The sequence below is a fragment of the Mercenaria mercenaria genome, chromosome 5 (genome assembly GCF_021730395.1).
Source record: "Mercenaria mercenaria strain notata chromosome 5, MADL_Memer_1, whole genome shotgun sequence".
Taxonomy (NCBI): Eukaryota; Metazoa; Mollusca; class Bivalvia; order Venerida; family Veneridae; genus Mercenaria; species Mercenaria mercenaria.
In genome coordinates this window covers 38,660,263-38,673,297 of record NC_069365.1, presented here as the reverse complement: position 1 = coordinate 38,673,297, position 13,035 = coordinate 38,660,263, and the positions used below count along the sequence as shown (strand labels likewise).

General features: G+C 32.8%; 1 protein-coding gene across 8 annotated transcripts in view; it reads left to right on the top strand.

The window, feature by feature from the left end:
• The window catches only part of LOC123556906 (ets DNA-binding protein pokkuri-like), a 135,169-nt gene that overhangs the window by 22,169 nt on the left and 99,965 nt on the right, over nt 1-13,035 (top strand). Inside the window, exons 1-2 of one of the 8 annotated variants that reach the window (XM_045347977.2) lie at nt 5,653-5,793; nt 7,552-8,076. The exons of 3 other annotated variants lie outside the window; for them this stretch is intronic. In XM_045347977.2, the coding sequence (XP_045203912.2) occupies nt 8,050-8,076 (27 nt within the window). In that variant the 5' untranslated portion in view covers nt 5,653-5,793; nt 7,552-8,049. Of the gene's footprint in view, nt 1-1,227; nt 1,398-5,652; nt 6,225-7,551; nt 8,077-13,035 lie in introns of those variants that run through there. 4 more of the 8 variants (XM_045347976.2, XM_045347973.2, XM_045347974.2 and 1 more) reach the window with 4 other exon arrangements.

The window sequence follows — 13,035 nt, the reverse complement described above, 5'->3', positions numbered from 1 at the left end:
ATACGTAACAGAAAATATTTTAACGTAATATTTGGATAAGCCTATTGCATTGCTAGATATCTAAAATTGGGTGGAGAAGATTCAAATATGGTTTGGTGTAAATTGAATTACAGCAATTGTGGTATATTTAGTCTCTGAATTCAGGGTCATATTTTTGTAAACATGTATGTTGTTTAATATGTCACGCATAAGAAGAGATCTTTTTTTTAAAGTTTATATAAAAATTTGATACACATTGTGTGATTATATATGTATAGACATTCCAACCCACTCACTTCACAAATTACTTCATAGACACACTTTATGATTTATAAGTTATAATTTCACCATACAAGTACTATTGAAAACATTCCTTTAGCTAAAATATGAAATATGATACACACATAATAGTATCTTCCTATTGTGTATGTAATTGTAAGGAAAAGATGAAGTAATGACAATGTATAAGTTGAATATATATTTTTTTTCTTACTGGAGAATTTTTCATAATGATAAGTACAACATCTGTAGCAGTCCTGGACATGCACACTTGAGTTGAAAGTTTGAGGACGGATCTTAAAACTACAGCATTTAATTGGGTGTTTTTCAGAATAATATTGAAATTGAGCGGTGACAAGGTTACATGCTAAAACTGGACTCCAAAGGCAAACACCTTTAATCTTTGTGGGCAGTCGCTTTTCTTTTTATGTGACTTACTTTCCTTAGTCCTTGATCTCTTGTTTTCTGCTTATATCATTTTTTATCAGACACCCTGCTTGCTTTGTGATCATCTATGTTAGAATTAGGCATTCTGCTTCTTCTGATCATGATGACAACTATAAGTATTGGGTGTTCTACTTGTTTTGTGACAAGTTCCTATGTTAATTACAGTTTTCCTTTTTTTTTTTTTTTTTTTGAAGGAATTGATATTTCACTTACTGTATGTTAAACTACTTCATCCTAGATCATGTCTTCTTTCATATTTTTTTGTAATATTTAAAAATTAGGAACATATCCCTATGATGAAAACTTTAATTTAACATTGGGCAATGTCCTGTAACGCGATATATATATATAACTTACACACATTACATGATACCTTTGTCATGAACCACTGATTCATGTACCTATAATAAACACACTTCAACATGAACTACGTAAATACCCCGATATTTCTATTTCTATAATACGTTTCCAAATGGGTCATGTAACCGAGTCATACGTATACAAATATGCGTTTAGCATCTTTCAGTGTCAGAAGTTTGAGAATGCATAGATTTTCGTTGGGATTAAGGCTTTAAGCAAATATTTACCATTGAGATGATACATAAATATGTCTGTGTTTAAATATGTTACATTCGTGTTTAAAACTATAATACTATTAAGCAAAGGAAATGTACTTTAGTCAAATGAATAGGGTGAGTACACTTTGCTTTTTTTGCCCATGAATCTACAGCACTGTTTTGATGAATGTACATATATTTTTCTGATAATTTGTTTTTTGTTGAAAACTTTGAAGAAGTTATTGTATCTTTTGTAGAATATCAAAATCAGATTATAGTATAAATTATGATTATGACCTCTTATGTTATATTACACAGTGTAATTCTTTTTTGGCATAGCTTTTAAGGGATTTGATTGGAGCATCTCTATAGTTTATGTTTAAGGATATACAAGTACATTTTCTAGGAAAATTATCATAAAATTAAGATTCATTTTGCATTTTGAAACTGTATCAGTCTATATGGTATATTACCAGATCCGCTTGACGTAACATTTCTGGTAGAGCAATACTTGTATCTAATGAGCAATGAATGCTGAAATGGAGTATCCTTGTCCATGACCATGACCTTTGGTCCAAGACCTAACAACTGTACACAGCACACCTTGTCATCATGCTTAACGTTTGTGTCAAGTTTCATTGGAATCTGTTGAATCATTAACTTAAAGGCTGTTAGTGAGAATGAACTATCTGAGGTACAGACAGACAGTGCAATAACTGTATGGCAAGAATTTCTTTACTTTGCTGTAACCAAAATGATAATTATGCAAACTTTGCTTCAATACGGCAGTTGTTAGAATACAAATACAGTCAAGCCTGTCTATAGCAACCAGTCAAGGGGACATGGAAAATGGCCATTTAAAACAGGTTTTTGCTTAATAAAGGTTATTTTCCTCAGAAAGTAGAGAAATTGGAAAAGGGTGCCTCTGCTTAAGACAAGTACCTGCTTGATAAAGGTAACATCTTACTCTAGTTTGACAGTAAATGAATACCACTTTATTTTAGATAACATAAGCAGCTCTATTCTTTACAATATATTTGATTTATGAAATTATGTACATCATTGAAAACAGTCGATGCACATAAAACTGCTGATGTGGAAAATTTGACAGTTTTAACAATTTAAAACCTATTTTAGAAAAGAGAAAAGAATGTTAATGATGTAGTGATGTATGAAATAATTAAATTTTATCTGTTTAGGATGCAAAGAAAATACAGTGAGACAGCATCTTCATAAACTGGTTTAATAATTATGCTTACAAGAATAAAGCACATTAAATGCAACAGGAGTTACATAGTGCAACTAAAGCCTTTTGGAAATAGACATTATTAGCAATATAATGAAACTGGTGTAAGGGTTGAGGATGAAGTTCTTGTTGTGAGATTTTTGGATCATTGGATGTCTAGTGTTCATCTTCTGCCAGTGCATCCATGATCCACAGTTTCTTAAAGGAACATTTCCTCTTAAACTATCAAGCCAATATCAACCAAACTTCACATGAATGTCTGTTGGGTTGTTCTCTTTCAGTTTCATTCAAATCTAGGTCATCTGAATTCTAGTTGCCAGGCCAGCCAAAAGGAAAAACTTCAAAAAAAAAATCTCCTCAGAAACTGCTGGCTCAATCTTTAAATAATTTCATAGAGTTTTAAATCACCATCTACCAAATTACCAAATTCATTCAAATCATTTTGTTCCATTAAAAACATGACCATTAGTTTTCCTAATATGGCTGTATGAAAAACTTGTTTCACAAAGAAGACTTAGCTCAAGATACTGCAAAAATGATACTAGGCTTAATGTAAAAGGTATGATAACGACTAAAATGTCAGTTTTACTAGTGGAAAAAAAGTTCTGATGTCCCCCCCACCCTCCAGGTAATATGTACATCTTGGGCAGGCACTTGTCCTTGTGCATAGGAGCTGGATAGCTTTTATCATAGCAAAAATTAGGTTTGTTGAGTAAGGTAAAGGTCAAATATTGACAGAAGTACTGAATACTTATTTTTTATTTGGAGTATTTATGCATGTTAATGGTTACATGCAAAACATCCTGATGAACAATTATTCTCATTTCGTAATGTCAATCAGCCAAAGAAGTAAACAAGATGTGTGCAGTTTTGAACTAGAAATGAGACATTGCTGATGCAGAATATACGTAGTTGCAAAGACAATTGCTTCTTAAAGGGCCTTAATCATGTTTGATGTAATGGGAGTGAAATAAAGTCTATGTCATATTTTTGTAATAATATTTTGACCCTGATGTTGTTTCAAGTATAGAAGATATTGATAAAATTGACTTGTTAACTGAAAGTTTATAACAACCTTACTCATAGATGGCTTCAGACATTGTCATAGGGAATTTAACATTCATTTCACTATACCATTAATTTTGATACCTTGTATACAGTCAAACCAGTATGAATCAGCCAGCCAAGAGAGCAGCAAAATGTGGATGCTTAAAGGTTCATAATGACTTTGTTTATAATGTGGCTGCCACACATTTTGTTACAAACATAAAATATCTGACTTTCAATACTTATTTTTCATATTTTTTGTCAAAAGTTTGATGTATTTAATTCTGTTAGTAGGAAGTGTTTTTTAAAAATCTGTTTTGGTTAGCTCTCTTTATGGCACTGATTGTATAAAATCATGTGCTATATTTTGAATGTGGTGCTTTTCTAAGCATGCCATTATGCATACTCTCTATTTGTGCAGCTGCTTTATTTGTTTTACGCATAAAATTAAAAGCCTTATGGGGCTTTAAGACAAGATGAAATTAGAACAAAATGCCAATTTGGGAAGTTAGCCGATTATTTAAGGCTGCTTAATGCAGGTGGCAAGTGATTCTGCCTTTGCGACCAGTGCAGACCAAGATCAGCCTGCACATCAGATTCTGTGCAGTCTGATCATGGTCTGCACTGTTCGCTATCCAGTCCGTAAATTTTCAGTTAACACCCCTTCAAATGATAAATGGTATTGCACAAATTGAATGACGGACCAGTCTATTTTAGAACTTTAGCAGGGTTAGGGTTAAAGCTGCTTAATATAGGTGGCTGTTAAGGCAGGTCCCAACTTTACTCTGCTTATTAACTCTTTGGTTGAAGCACTAGACTGCCAACTCTAAGCATCCTTTTGATGTTGCCCAGCATCTCTTGAGCAAACAAACAGCATCCTGTTTACAGCAAGTATGTCGTAGGCCTAATCTGCGTAAGAATCTTAACACAAGGAAGTTTACAGTAGATACGAAACTTGTCAAGTATTATCATAATTGAACAAACTTCCTTTTGTCCAGGGCTTATATGGTATGACTATAGCAGTCAGATATTAATATAATTGTTGGTTTTCTGTCTTGGAAAAAGCGCATTCTTTTGCATACCTCATTTAATTATGATCTTCAAAAAGCATTTAATTTGTTAAAATGGGGATTATTCTTCGGCCATGCAGTCTCACTTACTGAATGATTAGTCAGCAAATACAATAAAAAAAGGAGGCAATCTCATTAAAAAGATTTAGAACGTGCTTACTAGTAAATTTTGCTACCAAGAGGCAGCGGTAAGAAAAACAATTAAAGACACTTGCTGCAGTTCCTTAATATGAGAGATGGGGCAAAAATTTCCCAGTAATAGAATTTGTTCAAACTTCTTATATGAACAAAGTTTCATTTTAGAAACAGAAAAATGCAAAAACAGTCATAGGTCACCGTGCTTGTTTAGGAGTTATCTGACCTTAAAACTGAATTTTTCTTCAAATTTGCATAGTCAGGGGCAGATAACTGCTGAACAAGCATTTTTTTCATAACATGACACTGTGTTCATATACAAATTTTGAACAAATTCTATTATTTGGGAAATTTTTTACCCAGAACTGCTGCATGCATCCTTAAGAGAGGGGTAACTCATTTGCTCATACTGAGTTATTATAAGACAGTAAAGATACCAGCAAGTAAGAGTTTGATGTTACAGGTTGTCCCTTACTTCCTTTGAATAAAAGACAGTACTGATGTCACATTTGTTAGGTCACTCATCCAGACTAAACTATTGGGTCCTTTATCATAAATTTTTCTCTGGATCATGTGTTTGGAGTCTCAAATCATTCATTCTCTATCTCACGTTCATGTTGGAAGTCTTAAATTATTCTTGTGGGGAAGTTGTATGTTACTTGCATGGATTAGTTTGTATACAAAGGGAATATTGTGTAGATTTACTGACTGCAAATTACAAATTTGAACTGTTGTTGAAAAAAAAGGTGTTTCTCCCATGTAGAATAAACATTAATTTATTTATACACCCAACAATGTTTTAGCTTTCCCTTAAAGCACTTGAAAATAGCTACCACATACATGCCATCATACAATGATCAAATTTGGTGGAAATCATCTTTAAGTGCTTTGTTCCTGTCTGAACTATGTTGACAATAGCATTGTTGACTGTTGCTTTCCATCAACAATTAATCACATTATTATTTACCAGCTAAACTTTAAACTGACCAATGCTTAAGTATTTTCTGGAAATTCTGATAGCTCTACTTGGAATGTAATTGTTCATTGAGATGCGCACAATAGACTTTGTGTTTTTTAAAAGATAGCTAGGTCATAAAATATTGTGAAGTTATAATGAAATTGTGTTACTGTGTAATAGGATGGTGATTCAGCTTCCTCCAGTTTGAAATATTTTGCAATATTTTACTAAATGTGTTAATAATATGTACATGTCAATGGATATTTGATGTCTGAGACAACTTAAATTCATCAAACAATGGTTTTATGTAACAAGATAAAAAATTCAAGTTAACTGCGGAGACATGCAAATGTGGAATTAAATTTAAGTTTAATAGATTGTATAAATACCTATAGTAATAGTTTTAACTGGTTTGTCACTTTCAAGTTAATGGTTGTGTGAATTGACAGCATGGTAAATTCAAGTTAAAATTTATATCTGCTTAGCTATGGAACCGTATTCAGACTGTAGGTTATATTTTTAAACTGGATGAAAGTTCAAATGTGTCTGCTCCACTGGATGTTTATGTTAATTGCATGAAAATTCAAGTTAAAATTTGCTAAACTGTTTGGTATATGCTATATTTATAGTCTGCAGGAAGTTGCATCCAATCTATAATTATGTATGAGTTTCCATAGCTTCTCAACTTTGCAGTCACTTTCAAACTGTTACTTGTGTAAGATGACAAGAGGACTTTTGTAAACATTTAGCTACTGCCATTTCTTAACGGTCTCACTGTGACACTTGAGTCAAAGGCTTATTCTCTGTGGATACATCATATATATTATTGGGCTGGATTACCTATAGGTTGTTCAAGCCTGTCCTCTGAATTGTGGACTGATCAAGCTATAGGTTATGTGAATTGACTGTATAATATTGGTCTTCTGAATTGTAGACTCACAAGTCACATGCACGCAACTGACTTGGTACTTTTGAATTGTTGACTTATACTTAGGTTATAGGTTATGCAAATTGACTGGACTGAATTCTAGTTTGTTTTCTGAACTGTCCGCTCATCTTTTAGCCTTTAGGCTGTGTGAATTGAATGGATAAAAAATTACAACTTTGCAAATTGACTGGATACTACTGAATCAAGTTGTAGGCTGTGTGAATTGACTGGATGAAATTTTTTAATTTTGCATCTTATAAGCATTGTGAACTGACCACATATTTTTTTTTTCAAATTTGCAGCTTGACTTGGATGCTACTTAATCAAATTACAGGCTATGCGGCATGAGCGGATAGTTTTCTTTTAACTTTTCTTGGCTTGGCTTTAATACTACTTAATCAAGTTACAGGTTAATATTGTGACATGACTGGATAATTTTCTTTTAACTTTTGTTGGCTTGGCTTGAATGCTACTTAATCAAATTACAGGCTAATATTGTGACATGACTGGATAATTTTCTTTTAACTTTTTTGGCTTGGCTTTGATACTACTTAATCAAGTTACATGCTATATGATATGACTGGATAAATTGTTTTAACTTTGCAGTTTGGCTTTGATACTGCTTAATCATGTTACAGGCTGTGCGAAATGACTGGATAAATTGTTTTAACTTTGAAGTTTAGTTAGGATACTACTAATCAAGTTAAAGGCTGTTTGAATTAATTGGATGAAATCTGACTTCTTAATTGTAGACTTATTATTCTTGCAACTGACCACTAGCTATTGGCTATACAAATTGACTGGATAAAGCTCTGGTTTATCTATTTAATTGTTGATAAAGGATATAATTTTTTTTCTTGTGCAAAGGAGGAAGTTATGCTGAATTTGCTTTATTTGTATTTCAGTTTTGACTGTTAATAAGATTTGGTGCAAACTTTAAGTTCAAAAGTGCTTCACATTACACTTCAAATATTATGAGAATTGTTGATATGAAATGCATTTTGAGGAAAAAAATAAAAACATAATACATTGTATGTATTTTGCTGATAAGCTGCATTGTAAGGGTTTGCAAAGTGATAAGTGACAAAACTATTTTAAGGTTTTCATATGGTGATAGCCGATTTTACAAACACAACGACTGACAGTTGGATATTTGCAAACTGATAATAAAGATAATATATTATTCAAAAAATGATGTGGAAAAACATGTTTTGAAATTAGGAAGTTAATTCATATAAGATATGTTTACTGTGTTGCAAAAAATGAAATGAAAGTCATGGAATATGTGTTTGAGGCTTTTGGAATACCTGCAACATAAATGAAACTTCAAATGGATATAGAATTTATGATTGTACGGAAGTAAAAAATTGCTGACAGTTAGTGAAAAGACAAAGTCAAACAGAATGATGGAATTATTGAGTGTGGATAAGGTACGATTAAATAAAATTTCTCTTCTTTTTTCACATGAGAAACCATAATTATTATGTACCTTACATCCATCTGTCTATCTGCATGTCTCTTGGTTTCTTTAACCTTTAGCCTGCTGGCGGCGAGTGATCTGCCTTTGTGACCAGTGCAGACCAAGATCAGCCTACACATCCGTGCAGTCTGATCATGGTCTGCACTGTTCGCTATTCAGTCAGTAAATTTTCAGTTAACACCCCTTCGAATAATAAATGGTACTGCCCAAATTGAATGATGGACCAGTCCATTTTAGAAATGTAGCAGGTTAAAAAAAGTCAGTTTGATCTGATTTTACTGAAACTTGGTCACAGGCTACCATTGAATGAAGATTCTATAATCTCTATCATTATCAGCTGACTAAGCAAAATGATTAAGCAGTTGTAACAAAAGAGTCAACTATTGATGGATAGTGTTCCCGATGGTATGCACCGATAGTGAAGGTTACAATCTAACACCTATCAATTCGATTTAAGTCTTTTCCAGGATTTTGCCCAAATTATCATTTACTTCTGTTAAAACGTTTCAGGATATTGCATGTGTTTGAGAGTACACTTTTTAATTAAACTATTGCAAATCTTAAACTTAATAAGGTTAGATGGTAGGCAGCAGTTTTAAGCAACTTTCTGTTGTCTAAAAATTGTATAGAACTTACTTACTATGTGACAATTTTATGGTTTTGGCCAAGTCTGTGGCTGTTTCGTTTGATATGAAATTGTGGGTTTAAGATTTAAAGGACAAAATAAATGGTAGTTTTATACTTTCACTGTGAATTTGCCTTGTTTGAAACATGCCTGAAAATTAGTACCTATCAAAATCTGAATAATTACACACTGTCCTTCATGCATAAGATTTTAATGTCACCTATTTTTTTATTTTTAACCCTAATCATGCTGGACACGATTGATTCTGCCTTTGTGACCAGTGCAGAACATGATCAGCCTGCACATCCGGTAGTCTGATCATGATCTGCACTGTTCGCCATTCAGTTAGTATCTTTTTTGGTATGCACCCCTTTTAACAGTAAATGGTACTGTCCAAATTGAAAAATGGACAAGTTCATTATAGAAATTTAGCAGGGTAAGGGTTTAGATTTAAGCTCATATGAGTAATAAAACTATATGGTGCAAACCACTTTGCAATATGGTAGGCAAAAGGAGGCATGTTTCTTCATCAGAATTGTTATAGAAAATGCATTTAGTATCTTACTTTTTGAAAGTCAATACAATGTCTTTGTAGACTGTCACTTCCCTGTCAAACTACCTCTAAAGTTCATTTTCTTTATCTTTTTGCACTGGCAAATTTACAGGTACTTTTACTTCCTTTTCACCTATGTCAGATTCTAGCTAGCTCTGGTTATTTATCAGGCCTTGTGTATATACTTTGCTAAACAACATTAAAAATGCAGTTTAAAATTTGATGCATTAGTATTGCAATACCATAACTTTGTTAAAGCCCAGTAAATGTTCTAAAAATTTATCAATTTATACCACTTGCTAGAGCATCCGTGACTCGAGCTCCTGAGCAATTTTTATCCCAAACCACTTGCCATTTTTCCTTATATTATCTACTTTTGGATTGGTTGAAACCCTAGATAACTAAAAAAAAAAAACAAGATGATAAAGAACTTTTTTTTGACAAGTATATTATTACTCTCACTCATAATATTATTTTACTCTGACCTAGAAGGCTAAATAGGTAGTTGACTGTAATTTCCATGTGATAAGGTATTCTCTGTAACTGCTATTTCTGCATTTTTCCTCCATTAATTCAGCATGTACACCCGACTTTCTGTACCACTCGGGGAATGTTAAAAACGCACATGGAATTAAGGGTCCACAGCTTTTCAGTAATTTTTCTTCAATTTCTAAGATGGTTTAGGGGCATGATATTTTTTAGCATATTTTTACCTATAATGTCTATGTATTTAGTGTCCCTTCAGTCTAGTCTTGCTGCAGTGATCCCTTAATATTCAGTCTATGTCTGTATAATATAAATCAGTTGCACATTTTTCCAACCATAAACAAATTACCGTATTTTCCCGAATTAAGGCCCCCCCTCTAATTAACGCCCCCCACCCATTTTGGAGGGGAAAAAATCAACAAGAACGGGAAAAAATCACCTACCTCATTTTTATAAGTCCACATAATAAGTAATTTACAGTACTAAAGTCCAATGTATTAAAAATTAAACACACTTTTAAACAGTCTATGTACCGTAAGTCCAAAACATTTGTACTTAGTACGGTACGTAACAGAAAATTAAACGGTAAATACATTTTTGATTTGTTTTTACACCACTCGCGCACACGCGTCCTGCCGACTTTAAACAAACTTGCAGCAATGTGTTTACGATATACCCTTTTCTTCGGCAGTTTTAAGATCTTTTAATTTAAAAGCAGGCACAGCAGCGTGTCAAACCATTGACATTGTGTATTGCGCAAGTAGCTACCTGCATGTACTAAGGAAAATGTTATCGGAGTACACAGCTGTTTGGGTCATGACGTAATGTGTAGTGTCGCGAGCGTGTCAAAAAGACACACGAGGTACCGTATTTAAATGCATAAAAGACACACTGCATTAAATTGGATGCCAAATAATTACGTTTTGGGGGGATTAAACAACACAGAAACACTTTACAGCTAGTTTGAACGATGTTTTTAAGTTTTGTAAAAAATTTCATTTTTTATTTTTTTTACCTCAAATAAACGCCCCCTCTTTGGAAAATGTAACGCCCCCGGGGGCGTTAATACGGGAAAATACGGTACTTTTAATAAATAAGTCTTGTCAACTTTTCATTAATTAATCATTCTCAGTTTACCTTTCAGGCGTATAAATCTTCGGTTGCGCAAATTGCAAAATTACTCATTTGTGTAACTCAGTGGTTTATTTAAAAAAGGAAAAAGGTAGCTTAAAATTATCTTGTTTTTAAGGACCTCCTTGATTCTGTTTAAAAGGCAATCCTAGGTACCTTCCTTCAATTAATTAGTCACAAGCAGGTATGAATGGATTACCTTTGTTTACAAATACCTTATTTGGTAAAGCCAGACATTTAATAGGCGAAAAAACGTATCGGCGAGGTATCTATATATAGTACTGAATCATCTTATCATGTGTTATTGAGAAATGTTTTAAGTCTATTTTTTAAGTGTCTCATTGTAACGGCAGAATTGTTGTAAAGTACCATTGAATCTATACACCACGATTTCTACATGATAACCTTTGAACATGACAACTGGCTCGGATAAGCCGAGTGTTTCATCCATTAATGCAATAAGTGTAGATAAAATAAAAATGTATATCTAAACGTGCTGTTAACCATGACATAGACAGTTACACTGTACTAATGAAAACAGTAAAAAAACATTGAATAAGTGATCAATAAAGGGTACTAAATATTTAAAGTGGCAGAAATATACATTCAGTTTTTTTTTTAATAATAATCTTCAATGTCAATTGAACAATAAAACTGTACATGCAGAATATTACGGATCTACCTGAATTTCTTTTTTTGCAAAACTTAAAGTGGGCGAAGAACTGTGTCTTAAAAGATTTGTCAGACAGATATTCATGTGGGCTTTTGTTTTTGCAAGTTCATGATATATTGTTTGCATATCAGTGATTTATATATTACGGTACAACGTACTGCATTACACTGTACAATTATCATAGATTTTTGTTTGCATAGTACACAAAATTATCTTGTTTTATAGTACAAAGTGATGGGGGAAAATTTATAATTAGATTATGACTAATTTACATAGGCTGTGTTATTTTAATTTCAATACCATAAATTGGTAGCATGTATTATATGTCGCATAATATCCTCAATTCATTTTAATGCATTTTTTCAGTGACTGTAGTATTTTTTTCAAATCAGGAATATATAACCATTGTTTATCAGTGAGTATTACAAATGTTTATTAATTCAAATTATTAAATTGCTTAATTGATGAAATGCATATGTAAGAATATCATACATAGCAGAATGTTAATGGAAGTATGTAGCGTAATGTTCATAGAATGTTCTTGTGCATATATGGCTGAATGTTAATGGACATATATAGTAGAATTTTCATGGACATATATGGCACAACGTTCAGCACAACGTCATGGTGATATACTGGGAACTATTCATGGACATGTAATTAAAGCAGATTGTTCATGGTTCATGGACATGTAAAACAGATTGTTCATGGACATGTAAAGCATATTGTTCATGGACATATATATAGCAGAATGTCATTGATGTTTATAGCAAATGTCACATATTTACATATCTAAAGATATTAAGCAGACTGTCACAGTTATACTTAGCTGAGTTTTATAAACATATAGCTTTTGTGTAGGAAGATATTATTTGACAGAATATCACATACCTGTATGGCACACTGTTATGACACATATGAAGCAGATATTCAGAAAGACATTATAAAGATCGTCAAAGTCATAATTGACAAAGTAACATGGAGCTATTATTTTAGATGCCTTAAGAATACCATGCAGAATGTCAAAGGCATATTTAGCAGACATATTTAGCAGAATGTCACAGACATGATAAAAAGAATGACATGGGTCTATTTTTGGATGCCATGAAAATACAATGCAGAATGTCACAGGCATGTTTAGCAGAATGTCTCAGGCATATTTAGCAGAATGTCTCAGGCATATTTAGCAGAATGCAGCAGAAATAGTATTTACAGTATTGCAGACATATGTAGCAGAATGCCACAGACATAGTATTTACAATATTGCAGACATATGTAGCAGAATGCCACAGACATATTTAGCAGAATGCCACAGACATACTTAGCAGAATGCCACAGACATAGTATTTACAATATTGCAGACATATGTAGCAGAATGTCACAGACATATTTAGCAGAATGCCACAGACATAGTATATACAGTATTGCAGACATATGTAGC